Source organism: Phascolarctos cinereus, unplaced genomic scaffold (genome assembly GCF_003287225.1).
Source record: "Phascolarctos cinereus isolate Bilbo 61053 unplaced genomic scaffold, phaCin_HiC Scaffold_3;HRSCAF=262, whole genome shotgun sequence".
NCBI classification, from domain to species: Eukaryota; Metazoa; Chordata; class Mammalia; order Diprotodontia; family Phascolarctidae; genus Phascolarctos; species Phascolarctos cinereus.
The window spans coordinates 188,165,839-188,183,588 of NW_027555736.1; the positions used below are offsets into that span (position 1 = coordinate 188,165,839).

The 17,750-nt window shown below is 41.6% G+C and overlaps 2 protein-coding genes and 1 long non-coding RNA gene across 7 annotated transcripts in view; 2 read left to right on the forward strand and 1 right to left on the reverse strand.

The window, feature by feature from the left end:
- Positions 1-8,316, forward strand: part of TMEM62 (transmembrane protein 62) — a 44,601-nt gene extending 36,285 nt beyond the window's left edge. For 3 of the 4 annotated variants that reach the window (XM_021009252.2, XM_021009250.2, XM_021009253.1), the window contains 3 exons: positions 2,321-2,439; positions 3,358-3,486; positions 7,498-8,316. In XM_021009252.2, the coding sequence (XP_020864911.1) occupies positions 2,321-2,439; positions 3,358-3,486; positions 7,498-7,830 (581 nt within the window). In that variant the 3' untranslated portion in view covers positions 7,831-8,316. The remainder of the gene's footprint in view (positions 1-2,320; positions 2,440-3,357; positions 3,487-7,497) is intronic. The other variant, XM_021009251.2, reaches the window with a different exon arrangement.
- Positions 881-9,096, reverse strand: LOC110223626 (uncharacterized). 2 transcript variants are annotated; one of them, XR_013485407.1, is made up of 3 exons: positions 8,911-9,096; positions 6,167-6,242; positions 881-3,370 (listed from the first exon to the last, which is right to left on the reverse strand). It is a non-coding gene; the product is annotated as an uncharacterized LOC110223626 (long non-coding RNA). The 2 variants fall into 2 exon arrangements; XR_002328748.2 differs by lacking the exon at positions 8,911-9,096 and having other exon boundaries at positions 6,167-6,425.
- Positions 8,490-16,870, forward strand: CCNDBP1 (cyclin D1 binding protein 1). Its single transcript, XM_021009254.2, has 11 exons — positions 8,490-8,677; positions 8,772-8,831; positions 9,145-9,224; positions 10,543-10,624; positions 10,921-11,017; positions 11,184-11,257; positions 12,915-12,991; positions 13,583-13,836; positions 15,240-15,300; positions 16,169-16,215; positions 16,465-16,870. Exons 1-11 carry the CDS (start codon positions 8,581-8,583, stop codon positions 16,571-16,573), a joined length of 1,038 nt encoding a protein of 345 aa, XP_020864913.1. The 5' UTR covers positions 8,490-8,580; the 3' UTR covers positions 16,574-16,870.
- Positions 16,871-17,750: the final 880 nt, after the last annotated feature.

Here is a 17,750-nt window from a genome sequence, read left to right on the forward strand (position 1 = left end):
ACTTGAACCTCCCTGACTATAGGTCCAGTGCTCTGTTCATTGCACCATCTAGCTGTTACCTAAAATGCTTAAAGGGGTATATTAGTTTAGGGCAGTTTGACTGCAAGGATATTAAGGAGACAGTCTAAGAACTTCTTTGTATAAAACCAAATAGCAAATAAGCCTTAATATTTGCCTGTGGGTACCACCTAAAAAAAAAACATAGATAAGTAAGAAACTGAGGTCAGTAAATTGAAATCCTATCCAAACTATCTTTGAAGCATTTAATCAGTTAACAAGCATTTATTAAGCTCTTACTATATGCCAGGCACTGCTCTTTGTATTGGGGATGAAAAGAAACATGGTCCCTGCCTCAAGGACCTTACATTCTAATGGAGGAGTCAACCTGTAAATACTACGTTTAAGTAGATGGAAGGTAATCTCAGAGGAAAGGCACTAACAGCTGGGGGGACCAGGCAAGGCAAGGCCTTCTGTAGGAGATGGGATTTGAGCTGAGTCTTAAAGGAATCCAGTGAAGCCCAGAGGTGGAAGAGGAGGAGCAAAGCTTTCCAGGACTGGGAGCCTGACAGTGCAAAGGCATGAAGTGTCTTTGGAACCACAAGTGGGCCAGAGAAGCTGCTAGACTATAGAGTACATGGCTGGGAGTCAAATACAAGAAGATTGGAAAACGTGGAAGAGGACAAACAGTGAAGGGTTTTAAAAGCCAAACAGGACTTTATATTTGATCCTGGAGGTAATAGAGAGCCACTGGAGTTACTACTATTGCCAGGGCTTTAAGAAAGTCACTGTGTTTGGATAGAAACAAAACAGTCCGTCAAGTCCTACATAAGTCTGCTAGTGTTGCTTGGTGACCAAAAGCTCATTTTCAGAAACAGATTAATTTATTCCACAGAAACATTTATTTATACAGTTGTATAGTTTCAGTACAGGTTGCAATTTTTACAAACTTTTTGTCCCCTTTGCAATCTTTTCCTCTTGTTTCAACATGAGAAGACAGAAAGTAGGTATGGTTGCCCAAAAATGTTTGGTGCATGGCTCTATCCTGTGTAATGGCCATATAAAGTATTCATTGAGAAAATCTTTCTGGGGGCAAACTCTTCCACTCTGAACTTCTGGAAAGAATCAATGGTAGGAATGAAGTTGTCCAGGTCCTTTTTTCACCCCAACACTGAGAAGCTAACTGATTATTTAGAGCTCAGTGTATGAAAAGAAATCATAAAGAAAAGGAAAAAGAAACAGTATAGAGCTAGAGAACATCATCTGGAAATTGTTCCTTTTGTCAAAGCTGGAAAATAAAGAAAAACATTTTTAGGCTACAATATCTTCATTGGTGATTATACAAAAGTAAGTCTGCAGAAATTGTATGTGCTTTTGAAAAAGCTACTCTCCCTAGCCAACAGGAACCACTTTGCATTACTAATGTTTTCCTCTTGAGATATATAAAAAAATATCTTGAGATATATAAAATTGACTTTTTTTGAGACCACAGGGAAAGACCGAGACTGAAGAGATGTATAGAACTGACTTTCCTTTAGCCCTTTTGAGGCTATTGGAAAGATCCAAAGCAGCATAGTGAGAAAAAACAGCCAACCGAATACAGCATACAGAATAACCATCTATTAGAAAAACACAGCATTCTTGGGGAATTACAGGCAAGGGCAAGATGAGTTCTACCTGCATCAATAAAATTTGAAAACATTACTATACAATAATAGAAGTACATAAAAATAACTAGTCATCAAAAAGGTTTCATTTATAGGAAATAATTTAATCAGAAATGGTTAAAATAAATGGTTTTTACACCTGGAGGGGCAAATTTCAATTACCTAGAAAATTCACAGCAACTATCCCCTAGACTGCCTTCTGATATTTGATAAATGAGATATGAGATAAATTAGATAATTGAGTATCATATTGTGGTCATTATTCAAAAAAAGAGTTTTCCTGGAAAATGATGAGTCTGAAGGCTACTCACTGAAAACATAAGATATCTCATCAGAGCATGCTTAGGGGTTGCTTCATTATACAGACTGAAGAAGTTAGCTACCTAAAACATATGGCTTACAGGGATTAAATCTAAAAAAAAGCCACATGGGAAGAAGATACAAATGAAATGTTTCGTATCGTTACCACACAAATATGCCAATCTTAGATCTAATAACTAGTCAATGGGCCTCCTGTACTTAGAAAGCTGATATCAGGAATTACTCCAACATCAGAAATCTGTTGTTTCTTGTCTTCATCGTTCTCCTAAATACATCTTTAGGAGTCACTGAATGTCACCTATTTATTCTTCCTTCCTGTCCAATGTCCCTTTCAGGACCGTGGTTTGTTGGTGAAATTATCGATGGTAAAATGGGCTGCTGCTTTTCCTTTGGGGTATTTGTTGATGGGCATTTCTTTCAAGGCAGCATGACATTTATATTTGGAATTATTCAGGTAAGAGTTGTGGGTTAAAATTCAGGAAGCATACTGCCATGAAAAATTTTTCCTCCAATAAAAGATGTGATTTTTAATAGAAGGGAAAACTAGAATAACAAATATTTTAAAATAGGGCTGGGATTAAAATGAGGCATATAATTTGACACATTTATGAGATCTTTGGCCCTGTTACGGACGAGTGGTGAGGAAGACATACAGAGAATATTTTCCCTTTTGACCAAAATGTAGCCCAAATTGATTACTGCCCAGAAAAAAGAACAATACATTCAAGAATGAGAACATTAGATTAACAGTGGTACTGAATGAAACTTACTTCCTTAAAAAAAAAAGCCAGGTAGAAAGCCCTGAAAAACAATTACTTGCAAAATCCAATATTGAATTTAAACTCCATGACCTAAATGTAGTTGAAGTTAACCATGCATGTTCTGGCATAGCTTATGGAACAAGGAGGCACCTTGACCTTCCTAAAAGCCCCTGTTGGTGGTGGCTGCAAAAGATGATTTATGTGGTCATGGGAGGGGGGGGGGGGCAGGGTATGTGTGCAAAGGCTTTGTTCTTTTGCCCCTGACGTGAGTTGGCAGAATTTTATACCACTGGTACTAAGTTTTCTCTATTCTCTTTGACCAATCACATCCCAAGAATCAAAGTCCTTCATCAGAAAAAGGGATTTTCTAAGCTCTTCAACCCAGATTGTCATGAGGGTATTTACTTCTCATAGCATGCTGGCCCTTTTCAGTGGCCTCTTTGTTTTATCCACAGAGTTTAATTTTATATAGGCAAGTGAAATTATGGTCATAATAGTTAATATGCATAGTTCTTTAAAGTTTTCTTTAAAAAGTGTTTAAATGTTTATTTATATCTTTTGTTTTTATCATCTTCATTTCTGAATGTTTCCTTCTCTTCTCCTCTGCCCAGCCAGTGGCTCTACCTAGAAACAAAAAAATGAGTAAGAGAAAAAGAACCAGTTTCACAAAAGTGATCGACATATCAGCCGAACTGAGCAGTACATGCCATATCCTACACCCAGTCTACTCCCTCACTTCTGTAAGAAGGAAGGGACGTGTATTTTCTCATTTCTTCAAGTTGGGTCATTATAGTTACGCAGTGTTCAGTTTCTTTTTTGTTGTTGATTCTATTTACATTGTTGTAATGTAATGTTTCTCAAAGTATGTGTTGTGAGTTTTGCTAGGTGTGCCCCAAAATTATGGATGTTATGATACTGCAGATAGCAGATAAAGAAAATAAATTATCTTTTTTTTTTTTGGCTAGGCAGTAGAGTTAAGTGACTTGCCCAGGGTCACACAGCTAGTAAGTGTTATGTATCTGAGGCTGGATTTGAACTCAGGTCCTCCTGAATCCAGGGCCAGTGCTCTATCCACTGCGCCACCTAGCTTCTGCCAATTATCTTCTTTAATATAAAATTTACTTATCCCACACAGTAATATTCACAAAAGCAAACAAAGCTTGTCTATTATGCATGTGTACTAACCTCAAAACATGTCAGATCTTGAATTCACAAAAAGCTCAATATGCATGGGTGTTCCTGAAGAGACACTCTCTGTATACAGCTCTCCAACCCTTCTTATAGTATTGCCAATTTAACATTTGGTGTGCTGAGATTCCTCCTGACCAAAATACTCCCCACAAAACTTTACCATGAACACTAGGGCAAGGGAAAAAAGAATGAGCATTCATTATGCACCTACGATATGCCAGGCACTGTGCTATAAGTTCTTTACAAACATGTCATTTGAGCCTTGCAAGTTAGGTGCTGTTATAATGCCCATTTTATAGTTGAGGAAATAAGGCAGACAGAGGTTAAGTGACTTGCCCAGGGTCACATAACTAGTAAGTGGCTGAGGCAGGATCTGAACTCAGATCTTTTGATTGTAGGCACAACACTCTATCCATTAGTTCTGTTTAATTCTCTCTAAATTGCTTCCTTATCTAGCTCTGTAGCACTACCACTGAAAAGCAGTTGCTGTATGTTCAGAACCTTTTTTTCTAAGGGAAAAAGGGTTAAGAAACATAATTTACTGATATGTTTGAATTGAGAAATAATTACAAAAATTAAATTTTATTTGGAAATTTGTAGGATATGTTATATTGGGATAATAGTGGTTGTGCTAAAAACCTGCACCTATCTATGATGTATAATTATTTTTACTATTTTAAAATAATATCTTATTAATACCTTTTGTTTCTATGTCCCTAAAATTCCTCGATATACTCTACCATGCAAGTCCAAAATACGCCTCTCTTGTAACAAGGGAAAATAGTTAAGCCAAAAAAAAAACCCTAAACCCCAAACCCCAAATACAAAAACTCAAACCCAGTACAGTGACCACATCTGATAATGTATACAAATTTTCCATTTCCATTCTTCCTTTGTAGTCCCCTCCCTCTCTGCAGAGGGAGGTATGTTTTATTATCTGTTCTCTGGTACCATTATTGGCTTTTCAATTACTCAGAGTTTGGCTTCCTTTTAGAAGCACTATTATTATTAAAGAAGTTGCACATCTATAAAGAAAGTATTTAGAGAGGAAAGCATTCACCACAGATAGAGAATTACTGGTTCTTTTTTTTCCATTCTTTTTTTTTTTTGGCTAGGCAATGGGGTTAAGTGACCTGCCCAGCGTCACACAGCTAGTAAGTGTTATGTGTCTGAGGCTGGATTTGAACTCAGGTCCTCTTGAATCCAGGGTCGGTGCTCTATCCACTGCACCACCTAGCTGCCCTGAGAATTACTGGTTCTTTAGTTCCATTATACCTTTCCTTTTTCTATGTTCTCTTTATGGGGGATATTGAACCAGAAAGGGAGTTCTAATGGCTCTTAGATAATAAGAGCCACTAGATATTTGAACCCTAAGGGTAAATGCTTATGAAGGTTGCTGAAACAAACACCAAGCAACACATTAAGCTTATTCAGAAATATTATCCAGAAAGCAGAGGTAACTCTCTTCCTCCTCTAACTTAACTTTCTATACTTCCTTTTTCCATGCCTAAGCTCATTCACCACATAGGAGTGAAGAGAGAATAAAAACATTTAGCTGTACCAATGTTACCCTAATGTGACTTGGGGGACTGAGAGACTGAAAAGCATTCTAGCAAAATGGAAAATATAAGTCACAACACTATTTGGAGATAGGTGTGTATATATGAGAAATATATAAAGTAATTAATTTACATTTATACTCGTTAAAGTATTATTTCCTTAAATGACAACATCAGAATGAGCTTAGAGGTTATCAGCCTTGAAGTTATCCTTGACTCTTCTCTCTTCCTCAATTCACATATCCAGTCAGTTGCTTTTCAGTTGTGTCCAACTCTTTTGTGATCCCATTTGGGGTTTTCTTGGCAAAGATACTGGAGTAGTTTGCCATTTCCTTCTCATCTCATTTTCCAGATGAGGACACTGAGGCAAACAAGATTAAGTGACTTGCCCAGGGTCACACAGCTAGTGTCTGATGTCAGATTTGAACTCAGAAAGATGAGTTCCTGACTCCATGCCTGGTGCCCTATTCACTGTGCCACCTAGTTGCCCTAATCAGTTGCTAAATCTTACTTAATACATCCATCTATTTCTTTCTACTCATATAATCTCTACCTTTATTACCTCTTAGACTAGTGAAAGCAGTAGTCTCTTAATTATTCTTCCTGCCCCATCCCACCCCATCCCCTTCTCTTCCTTCCACAATCCAACCTCTACGTGTAGTTGCCATACCGATATTCATAAAACAGATTTGACAATGTCTTTCCTGCTTCCCTCCAGTTAAAAGTCTTCATTGGCTCCCTGTTGCCTGTAGGATAGAATAAAAATCTTCAATCGGCATTTAAAATCCTCCACAATCTGACTCCTACCTCTTTTCCATCTTATTTCATATTACTCCCCTTAAGCATTTTCTGTTCTGGTGAAATTAGCCTTCTAGCTATCCTGCATACCAGGGGTGGGGAACCTTTGGCCCTGAGGCCACATGTGGACATCTAGGTCCTCAAGGGTGGCCCTTTGACTAAATCCAAACTTCACAGAACGAATAAGTTTGGATTCAGTCAAAGGGCCGCCCTTGAGGATCTAGAAGGCCACATGTGGTCTCAGGGCCACAGGTTTCCCACCCTTGCAATACATAACATTCTGTCTCCTACCTCTGGGCCTTTGCATAACTTAATAATAGCTAACATTTTCATAGTACATTGCATCTATGATCACATTTGACCCTCATAACCACCCTGTATGGTAGTTTACTATCCACCATTTTACAAATGAGAAAACTGGAGCTGAGAGGTTAAGTGGATTGTTCAGGGTCCAAAATGGTGAATATCTGATTTGGGATGGTGGGATTTAAACGTAGGTCTTCCTGACTCTGGGTCCCACACTATCCACAAAGCCACATGGCCTCCCTCTCACCTCTACCTTGTATAATCCCTGCCTGCCTTCAGAGTGCTCCTTAGGTGCCCCCTCCTAAAAGAAGTCTCTCCTGATCCCCCTTCTCAGTAGAATGCAAACTAGTGGAGAACAGGAATTTTGTCTTTGTATCCCAGGTCTAACTTGGTACAGTGCCTTGCACATAGTAGGCACTTAAATCTCTCAGTTCTAATATACATTCCTTGCTGCTTGTTAGAATAAGTACTGTTGGATGATTGAAAATCAAGTTGGTTTGGTTGCCTTGATGTGATTTCAGATAATTCACAAAACGTATAGTGATGAAAATAAAATTTTGTTTGAAAGAATTTTCTAGTTCACAAAGAAAAGCACTGACCCTTAAATTTTATGTCACCAACCCTGAGAAGTAGGTAGGATTAGTAATATCCTTTTTTCACTGATGAAGAAACTTGGACTCAGTGAGTTTCGATGACTTCCACATGGTAATAATGGCTCCTTGGTGGCAGAGCCAGGATTAAAGCAGGATGTAGGTGGGTGCTCCATCCTCAGTGAAAATTCTTAGAGATAAGATTGGTGTTACATATCGGAATTAGTTTTGTGGTCGTGAACTGGCTAGATTCCACCCTTATTAGCGATTTGCCATATGCTGATAATTGTTCTGTTTCCTTTTCTAGATGCTGCTTTTTCATGTACCACTTTTGGTCTATCTGTGCTGGACCTTGTTGCTGCGGTGCCAGGGTTATGTCTTTACCTCTCATCTCAAGGGAAGATACCACAAGACTCTACCTGTCCATAGCCTCATGCTGCTGTTCTACTTCTGCCAAATTGGTAGCTGTTATTTGCTCGGGAAGGCCTATGGCGCTGTGGCCCTTCTCTTCTCCCCCATATATACCTGGTTGGCGGTGTTTTTCCCAATTCTTGTTCGTTGGGCATGGACCTTGAACCCCAGGGAACTCAGAACCTTCATAGTGGAACTCAGAAGCCATCAGAGCTCCCAGAGGCAATGACCGATGTGCAGGCGGAGCTCGGGCCCGGGGTTGTCGCCGCTGCCCCGGGGTCCCAGCCACCCTCCGGGGAGGCCCGCCCAGGGAAGCTGCGCCCGAAGCCGATGAGAAGGCCGTATGGCCCTGCTGCTTAGAGAAGAGCCTTGACCCGCTGTAGCTGGTGGGCGACATGCTGATTCTCTAAGAATGAACCTCCAAAAATGGCCCCTAATTAATGCTGTGATTGCTGATTCTTGCTGCTTATTCCCCATGGAAGCAAAGGGATGAACTGAACTTTGTGGAATGAAAATGTCGCGCCCGTGAGGGCGCCTCCCGACTGGAGGCCAGTTGGGAGAGTGGTGCCGGGCTCCGGACCCCGAGGCTAGTACCGGGCCGCGTCCTGCCTACCACGTGGGTTGTTGATGGTTTAATTGAATCTCAGGTTTTCTAGGGTCTCTGCCTCCAGTGGTGGGATTGTTCTAAACTGATCAAATAAATGGATAAACAGTTTGCGATCCTGTGCTGTATCTCGGTCGAGGGGCGGAGGCAAAGGGGAGGGAGAGCTGACATTGGTCACCGGGCGCCCCAGACACGCCCAGCGGTCTGCTAGCGGGGCGTCCTCCCTCGGTCCCCCGCCGAGCCGGCCCCTCAGTCTATTGCCGGAAGCGGGCAGAGGGCGCCGGAAGTCGAGGTCCAGCGCTTCCCTTCCCGAAGTTGAAGGCGTTCTAGTGGAGCACCCGCCGAGCGGCTGCTACCGTGTCGGGGCTCGACGCAATGGATCTCGGGGCGGCGGGACCGAGCCCGGAGGAGCCCATGGCGCAGCTGCGGAGGCTCATCGGGGCGCTGCGCTCCGTGCTGCCGCGGGTGCGGGGTGAGGACCCGGGCCGGGGCCGTGGCGGGCGGGAGCCTGCGCTGGGGCCCCTTCTTTCCCTTCCCCTCTCACGGCCCGCCCCGTCCCCCCGCAGATGGCGAGGCCCGGGAGACCGCGGAGGCGTTCGACGCGCACAGATTTTGGGACAAGCTCGGTGAGTGAGTCTCACCCCCGGCGTTTGGGGGTCCCACATCCCCTCCTGGAAGCAGGAAGACCCCCTTGCCCTCACTCACCTCTGTGAGACGGGCAGACCCACAGACGGGAGCGGGGAGACGGAGTCGGCTTCCTCCGAGGAGGGGCCCCAGGTGTCCTGGGGGCGGGTGTCCGAGGGATGAAAAATGTGCCCAGACGGAAGGAGGCTGGGCCGCCTGTGGGGTTATCGGCCGGAGCGTAGCCCCGCCACGTGCAGCCTTATCCGCGCCAGCTGCCGCTCTGCCCCCACCCCATCCACCCTTTCCTTCCCGTAGGGCAGAGGGCTCTGGCGGTGTCCCAGGAAGCCACGAAGCTGAGCCTGGCCTTCGCAAGACCTCCCCTGCCTTCCCCAGAGGTGGGTTTGCCTTGGGTCGTTCTGGGGCTGCCCACTCGGGCTCCGCTCTTCTCCCTTTGGCGTCCGGTTATTTCTTTCAGTTCTTTTCTCTAAAACGAAAGACAGCGGGGTCTCAAGGTCTTTACAGAGCCGAGTACCAAATTCTGGGGTAAGGTTATCCACAAGTTTCACTGCCTTTGCCCTCCTTTTCCTTTCCATATGAAAGTAAGTCTATATATACAAACGTCAAAATACGGTTTATTTCCCCTACCCATTTTCACCTTACTTGCAGTGATGAACTTGTCTATACATACCTTTCATGCCAGCAGTAAGTTGAGATGATGCATATGAAAGTACGTGAGTTCTTTGGAGAAAAAGCGCACTACAAATACAAGGTGGTAGTAGTAGTTGAGTTTTTTCTCCAAAAAAAATTCCTGTTCTTTTAAAAACTCTTTATGGTATGCTGGTAAAATCCTAGGGACACCATGGAGAAACAATATAACATTTTATATAGATCGATATATCTATGTATCTGTCTATATAATCTATATAAGTGAATATAGATATTCACTGCAGTGTTTTTCTTCACTCTAAGATGGAAATTAAAAGTAGGATTTTGTTTATAGCCTGTTCTAATGCTACGTCTCCATATAGTTTACAGTATGTGTGTGTATATGCTGGTGCCTATGCCTGTGTTCTGATATATAAACTTTCAGAAGTCTGGAACTTCTTTAACTTGAATTGCTTTGCTTGTAGGAAATTACAAAAAAGACTTGATAATTCTGTTCTTGAAATCACAACATGTTAAGTACATGGGGGAGGGGAGAAAGAATTAAGTGTTTTAGTCTGATTATGTTATTACTTAATATGAATTGAGTGCTAAAGTGAAAGAATAATGGCAGTGAATTAAGTTTGTGAAGTATACAATTAAGAGCAGGAGATGACTAAAGGCTCATTGTGGGAAAATAGACAGGAGGAGTATTACATGGAAAATAGACAGGAGGAGTATTACATCCATTCTAGTTACCTTCAGGTTTAAGTTGGGATTCCCCAAAAATGTGCCATCCAAAATTTGTGTGTGTGTGATTCAGAGTATGTCACCAGCATCCTGGAATAGCGTGTTAACTCTTTCTCTTCCATACAGTAGATATTTTGTTGACTGGGGTGTATTGTTGTGTAATATCCAAACCCTAGATGGTATATAGTGGGTGATCAGTAAATACTTGATAGATGACGATGAAGTTGATGGTGGACCTCTGCTCTTCTCTAGGGCAGTGGCTTTTCATCATGTCACTCTTAATTTCTTCTTCATTTTGGAATGGAACTGTGTTTTTTGTAGGACTGCAGGAAACTCTGTGAAAGTATCCAGAATGCTGTGTTGGCAGAGGTTTCCGAATACTACTGGCTTCCTAAAGACCAAGGTAATCTATTTTGCACACTCAGGTACTCAAGTACTCAAGATATAATTTTTAAAGGAGTGAGTGAAAGCTCTAGCAAGATTCTTGTGTTAGATCTCCTTCGGACAGAGAACGTTACCACCTCTCTAGTCAGAGAAAACTACCAAATTAATGGGAATTGATGAGCAGTAGGAAGGCAGGTCGTATGTGAAGCATAGGTACTGCCTACTGCCTTGTAATGTATAGACTCAGGTAAGTAGAAGAAAATGATTTCTCCCTGAAAGACCTCTAGAGTGCTTAAAGCTTGGCTTTGGTTGCAGGTATCACGTTACGAAAAATGGTTCGAGATACTGTTGTGGATGTAGTGGAGGGAATGGCCCAGCTTGCAGAGGTGATTGTTAGAGCTCGACCTCAATGGTAATGACCTGGTTCTGGCTGTCACTTGGTGGGACTCATAGTGCCTGGGGAGGCAGGAAAACCCTGTGAGTCTCCTTTTGGGCATCAGGATGGGGCAGGCAGGAAGGATCCTTTTTAGAAGATAGGGATTTGAGTTGTTGATATCCTCATTGTTTTTGCTCTTCAGCATAACGCATGAGTATCTCAGATCAACTGGCAGTATCTGGGAAACGTGTGACCAGGTGTCTCATCTACCAAAAGGTGAGTGAAGTAGTGGGAGGTATGGTGATTGTATTCAGCTGGATGAGAGAAAATTAGTACTTTTCACATATCACTTCCAATTTTGTAGTGTTCCTAATGTAATCCAGATTTAACAAGTAACAGATTTTTAAAGAATAAGCCATCATTGCTAAAAGTTAGAAAAGGGAAATTTGGTGTTACTGTCTTCTCAATTATCGTTCCTTTCTCATTGCCCCAAAGTATCCTCACCCTTCTATTCAAATTCCATTAGGGATTTTTAATACTTACTGAGTCTTTGGAGTACATATACTTAGTTTTACTCATAGACAGTGTCAGGAACATTATTGAAATAGTCATTAGATAGAACCAGGTGTTTCTGACAGGACACTCTTGGCTAAAGTAAGTGATTTCCAAATGGGCCGTGATTTAAGCACTTCAGTTTTTCTTGGAATGAGTATGGACTTAACTTTATTCTGATACTGAAAAAGGGGTGTATCTGTTGGAAAGAGTTTTACATTCAAACTCAGAAATCTTTTGTTAAATGCCTCCTGTGTACAAAGCCCTCTGCTCAGTGCTAGGGGAAATATAAAGATTGCATAAGACAGCGTTCTTATACCTGTTGAATTTACAGTTAAGTAGGAGAACTCTGAGATATGCATATAACATCTCCACATATCTAACACAAAGTAATATGGCAAGCACATAAGAGGAAAACTTCCCAGAGAAGATGGCATTTGAGTTGTGCTTTAAAGAATGAACAGGAATTTATAAGCAAAGGAGGGCATTCACAGCATAATTGAACAATGAGAGAAAAAGAAGAGAAACAGGAAAGCATGGGGTATGAAAGGGGACAGACAGTGAGTAGTTCAGTTTGGCTAGAGTAGAGAGTATGTGCAGAAGAGTATTATGGAAGAAAAGTGGAAAAGGAGGGTGGCACCAAAGGGTAGAAGTCTTTAAATGCTGGATCAAAGAATTTGACATTTATCCAGTATTTATTAATGAGCCGCTGAAGATTTTTAAGCAGGAAATGAGGTGACCAGATCTAAGCAAAAGAAAGATTATGCTAGCAGCAGTATGAAGGATGAAATAGAGGAGGAAGAGCTATTATTAGATTATTTCAGTAGTCCAAGCAGATAGTAATAAGGGCCTGTACTAGAGTGATTAGCTGGGTGACTGACTAGATAGACCATTGGGCCTGGAGTCAGGAAGATCTGAGTTCACATGTGGCCTGAGACAGTTAACTAGCTGTGTGACCTTAGGCAAGTCTCTTAACCTCTATTTGCCTTAATCCACTGGAGAAGGAAATACAAACCACTCCTGTATCTTTGCAAGATACGAAGAGTTGGACAGAAATTGGACATGACTGGACAACTAGAGTGATTAAGGTAGGAATAGAGATTAAAGGAAAGATGTGAGATATATACTAAGGTAAAAATCCATGTTACTTGGTACCTGCTAAGCTGAGAGAGGGAAGGGAGAGTCAAAAATAGCACTAAGCTTTCAAATGTGGAACCCTGGGTGAATGGTGATGTCATTGACAAAATTAATGACAAGGAAACATTTGTCCTCTCCTTAGAGCTGCTACAAGTGGAGAAGTTGTCATTGGTTCTCCTTAGCAGGATGGTAGAGGTTTGTTGGGTTGGTCCTTTAATTTGGGTTTCTCTTACTCTGCTTATAGATAACAAAGCAGCAGCCCTTTTAATGCTGGCTTCCTATCTGCGAGTAGTGAAGGATGCACTTGAGGAAATGGAGCAGGTAAGGAGATCCAGCTCCTGCCGAGTCATTGGAAAATAACCTCTTAGTTAATAGATGACTGGAAATCCAGTAGCTTTAAAGGGAATTCATCTCTGTTATCCTGTGTTTCACTCTGTGCTTAATTGGTGACCTAATTCCCTTATCACTAATTATAGAAACAGCTCAGTAACAGTATAGTACTTGATGTTCATTGTCTCATTTGATCTTCACAATACCTTTTTTTAAAAAGTAGCTAGTATAACTATACCCGTTTCACAGATCGAGAAACTGTGGCTCGGATGAAATGATGTGCCTAGAGCCATCTAGCTAGTGAATGGAAGAGCCAGGATTTGGATCTAGTACTTTTTCTACCATTCCATTTATTAAAACTTACTGTATGACTGTAACAATAGCATAATTGCTTATATTTGTAAGTCTTACCAAAGCAGTCAGCAGTTGGGAAGTTTGGGGGGGGTTTGGTTTGTTTTGATGATGAATAGAAGGTGAGCTTGGCTCGCAGTGGGTGGGGCTCTGAACCAAAGAGAATCAGATGCCTTTTCTCCTGAAAATTTAATATAGTCGAGTGTCCACATTTAATATACTGTCTTCCAGGCACAGGGGGACGGTGGAGACCCTTACAGTGACATCTTGGAAGATGATGAATTGGGATCTCGGGGTAATAGGGACACATACTGGTCAGAGGAGGACCAGCAGCTCTTAGCCCCTTGTATGGGACTGATGAAAGCCTCTAAAGCTTGCCTCAAGAAAGTCAGGTCATCAGTGGAAACCCACGGGAAGACAGTTGTCTCGGATCAGGTTGCCCAGCTAGATGACATTGTAGACATTTCCAATGAGATCAGCCCTAGGTAAGTCTTTAGCTTGAGATATTTGACCTTTTCAGCTTTCTTCATCCCCTCCATAAGCTCCCCCCACACACACATTCTTCCTAACACAAGCTACACTGCAGCTAAATTCAACTATTTGCTAGTCTCCAGACTTGCTCTGCACTTCATCCCTTTGCTTTTGTTTGTTCTGTTCCCATTCCATAGAATACTTCTCCACACCCCACCCCCCCTAAATTCTGCCTTAAGATTTTTATTCTTCCATGAAACTTTCTCTGGGTCTCTTCTTCCCTCTTGTTCCCAAAACAAATCCTTTCCCTCCTCTGAACTCCCATAATACAGCATTTCCTAAAACTTCCAAGGAACCTTGCCATTCCACATAATGTGTGAATCTATATGGTGTGAGGAAATCTTGATAGTTTTCCCTCAAAAACAGTAACTATGGAATTTTGTATATATCAGAAAAAGACTTATTACATATGACAGTGTTTCAAAATAGGCTCAGTTTCCCTCTCTTTTGCTCTGAATTTCTCCAACCCCTTTTTAACCTGAGGGTATTCTGCCTCCCAGAGCCAGCATTTATAAATTCCATTAATATAATGATATCCTCGTTGTCCTGCAATGGCTACAATATTTTTTCAGCATATCGCATAAGTACTTCTTATCACTTGAGAAAACAAAGAGTCTTCCAATCCTAAACTGATTTGAGAAATGTTGCTTTAGCACTAAGTTTAACCTTCCCTTTCCTTTTTCGTATTTTAGATTATATTATAGTCATTTGTATATCTTCATCTCCCCAGTAGGCATTGTGGCTTAATGGTTAGAATGCTGACCTTGGGATCACGAAGAACTTAATACATAGCTCATCTCTGACATGTATTAGTTTTGTGGCCCTCTGCAAGTCACTTAATGTCTGTGTGTTTTGGGCAGCTCCCCTTCTGCTTCAATTTGCCCTATTCTGTTGAAGTTACAGATCATTGGTCTTTACCCATCTTCTCTACCTGGCTGTAATAGGTATTTGTTGAATGAATGAATAAATGAATGAAGCTCGATTTGTGGATACATTAGCACCCTGGCCTCTGCTTGGGGTGTCATCCTCCCATTTCTGTAGTGGATCAGACACTTTCACTCTAAAATGCAAGTGGAATTTTTACAGCTGCACAAATAGATAGTTGGCACATACTATATGTATAACATATATATGTGTGTGTTGAGTTTAATTGCATCTTACTAGGAGCTCTGTCAGGATTCTCCTGTCTGGAACCTTGTGTTTTTAAGGAGCAGAGGCAGGAGGTTTTGGGAGAAGAGCCTAAATGTCTAAGCCTGATTTATTCTTCTTTACTATAAATGCTTTTGTTCACCAATGTCCATTTGGGCCTGTGTCTTCAGTTTTGCTGTTAGTGACTCTTCTTGCTTTCTACTTCTAGTGTGGATGAGTTGGCTCTGAGCATGTATCCACCTTTAAATCGGATGGCTGTGCGACTAAATGTAGGTATTAATGATGGAGGAGCAACTACAGACTCAGCAGACATGTGTTCTTGTTCCCTGCAGGATTTTCTCAAAGGGGCAGTGTGTGCGTTCATGACTATAGCAGATACCAGTAGCTCCTTCCCTCATAGACTTCCAATTTGAAAATTAAGAAGAAAACTATGTAACTAATTGAATGCAAGTTTTTTTTTCATAAACCCAGCTTGACTATTGACCAATTGTAAACAATATAAAAGATTTAGGAGTCTGCCTGCTGACAAAGCAGGAATTATATGAACACAATTACAAAACACTTCACACAAATAAAGTCAGATCTAAACAATTGGAAAAATATCAATTGCTCGTGGGTAGGCCAAGCCAATATAATAAAAATGACAATTGTGCCTGAACTGATTTACTTATTCAGTGCCATACCAATCAAACTACCAAAAAATTATTTGGTAGAGCTAGAAAAAATACTTTATTTCTCTTTGGAATACTTATTTCTGTCTAGCCAAGTAAAAAATTACAAGTGCTGAATTACTTTTAAAATATCATTTAATTTTAAAGATCTTTGTACTTTCTTATCTCTCAACATACTTCTAAATCTTTGGTAACGTTAAAATGTACAGAATTTGTAATACAGGTGTACATCATGTTACCTTGATGTTGGTGCAGGTAAAAATTCTGTGTGTTGATGGAAAAGTGAGAGGGAATACCAGTCACCTCACTGGACAGCTGTGTGTGTATTCCAGGCTGTCTAGAATGGGGGACTTGAGGTGAGGTGGGGCCGACCCTTTGTGACTTGGCTTACTCCTATATCTCTCCCTTCACTCTGCGTTTCTTTTCTGCTGACAGAATGAATTATTTCTCTGCTTTTAATTTATAGGCTGCAAAACTTGCATCTGTGTTGAAAAAGGTTCTTGAAATCACAAAGTAAGTATGAAGTTCCCAAAACCTTTTAGAACATGCAGGAGGGTACAGAGCTATCCTCTTTCAGACACCGTATCTTTAATTTCTGTGAGCAGATAATGGTAGATGTGGAATGCGTGTGAGAACTGTCCTATTGTGAGTCTCTTTGTTTCTCTGCTCCCCCAGGAAGTGTTTTAGGAAAGGTTATTTGAGGATAGGCTGTCCTTTGAAACTATCAAGAATTCAGTTTCTTTTTCTCCCCACACTCTTCAGGGCAAGTCATGTATGTCCCCATGAGGAAGAAAACTGGATCCAGTTTCTCTCAAGTGCCATTGATCACAACATGAACAAAATCAAGAACCTTACCCAGGGTGAACTTTGAGCCTTCTTCCTCTTCCTCTCATGGCGCCACAGCCAGGCTCTGATGTCAACTGTTAGGATGGAGCCAACAAGCTTCCTGGGTCAGGAGAGCTGGAGACTGCACTTAAGAAGGCTGTGTCCAAAGGCCATCAACTAACCACGGCTGTTAAGTGTGTGCAAACCATGTGAGCTCCATGCTTTTTATGGGCAGAAACAAAAGATGATTATATGACCTTCTATTTATGCTTCTCAGATTCCTGGAGAGCTTTGTCCTGTATATTCTTTATTTACAATAAAATATCTTTTTTTTGTTTCTGGAGACGATGCCAGGTCCGTAGTGGCAATTCTTCTATGAGTCTATTAGTCATTGAGTATTAAGTGCCTACTGTGTGTCCAGCACTATTCTAGGTGCTGAGGATACAGATATGAAATAGGAAGCAATCTCCACTTCCGAGGAGTTCATATTTGTCCTCCACATCTTGCCACACATAAAATGAGAGTGTGCTCCTGGCATCTTTACCCAAATCACTGTGAGCTCATTTGCTTTGGTTTTATTATCAGTAAAAGCAGAGCCATCATTTGCTGTGACTAGTACTGCACTGTAACTAGGATTTCATGTGTCTGTACTTCATTTGCTAATGCATGTGGTGACCCTTCTGTGCTTTGATATAGATGGCTTCAGCAGTTACTGTACTGTACCTGCCACCACGCCTTCTTCCCCTATTCCTTATCCCCAGCTCCCAAAAAAGGAAAGAAAAAAATACACATGGTGACCTGCGTTAGTTTTCTCAACTTTAGGGCAGCTGGCCTTTGGATGGCAGACCCAGAGTCATTTCCTGAGCCAGGACTTGAAGCCTTTCCTGCTTTGCATAGGACCTCTCTGTTAGAGCTTGTGCTCTCCTGGCCGGAGCTGTAGAGAACCAGTGGACTTCTCCCTACTGCGAAGCTTCTGGGCACAACTTCACATGACAAGGGATGGTTGAGGTTCCTCTGTTACACTGGAACTTCGCTGTGTCAAAGTTGACAGCTGGCAGGAGCTCAAGATGCTTTGTTGAACAGAGATTTCATTTGCTTTTGTCTGTATCCCTTTCTGTCCCTGAGACCAGAAGTGAGCCACTCGACCCCATCTGAGCCAGTTGCCTTGCAAAATAGGGGTGACTGGAATTGGCACTGCCGGCCGTGCAGGGCGTGTATGAACA

What these genes read in the sequence shown, in the direction of transcription:
- CCNDBP1 (XM_021009254.2), top strand. Translation starts at nt 8,581, where the DNA reads ATGGATCTCGGGGCGGCGGGACCGAGCCCGGAGGAGCCCATGGCGCAG. An exon ending in CGTGCTGCCGCGGGTGCGGG is followed by an intron (nt 8,678 to 8,771) that starts GTGAGGACCCGG and finishes GTCCCCCCGCAG; the next exon opens with ATGGCGAGGCCCGGGAGACC. An exon ending in GGTGTCTCATCTACCAAAAG is followed by an intron (nt 11,258 to 12,914) that starts GTGAGTGAAGTA and finishes CTCTGCTTATAG; the next exon opens with ATAACAAAGCAGCAGCCCTT.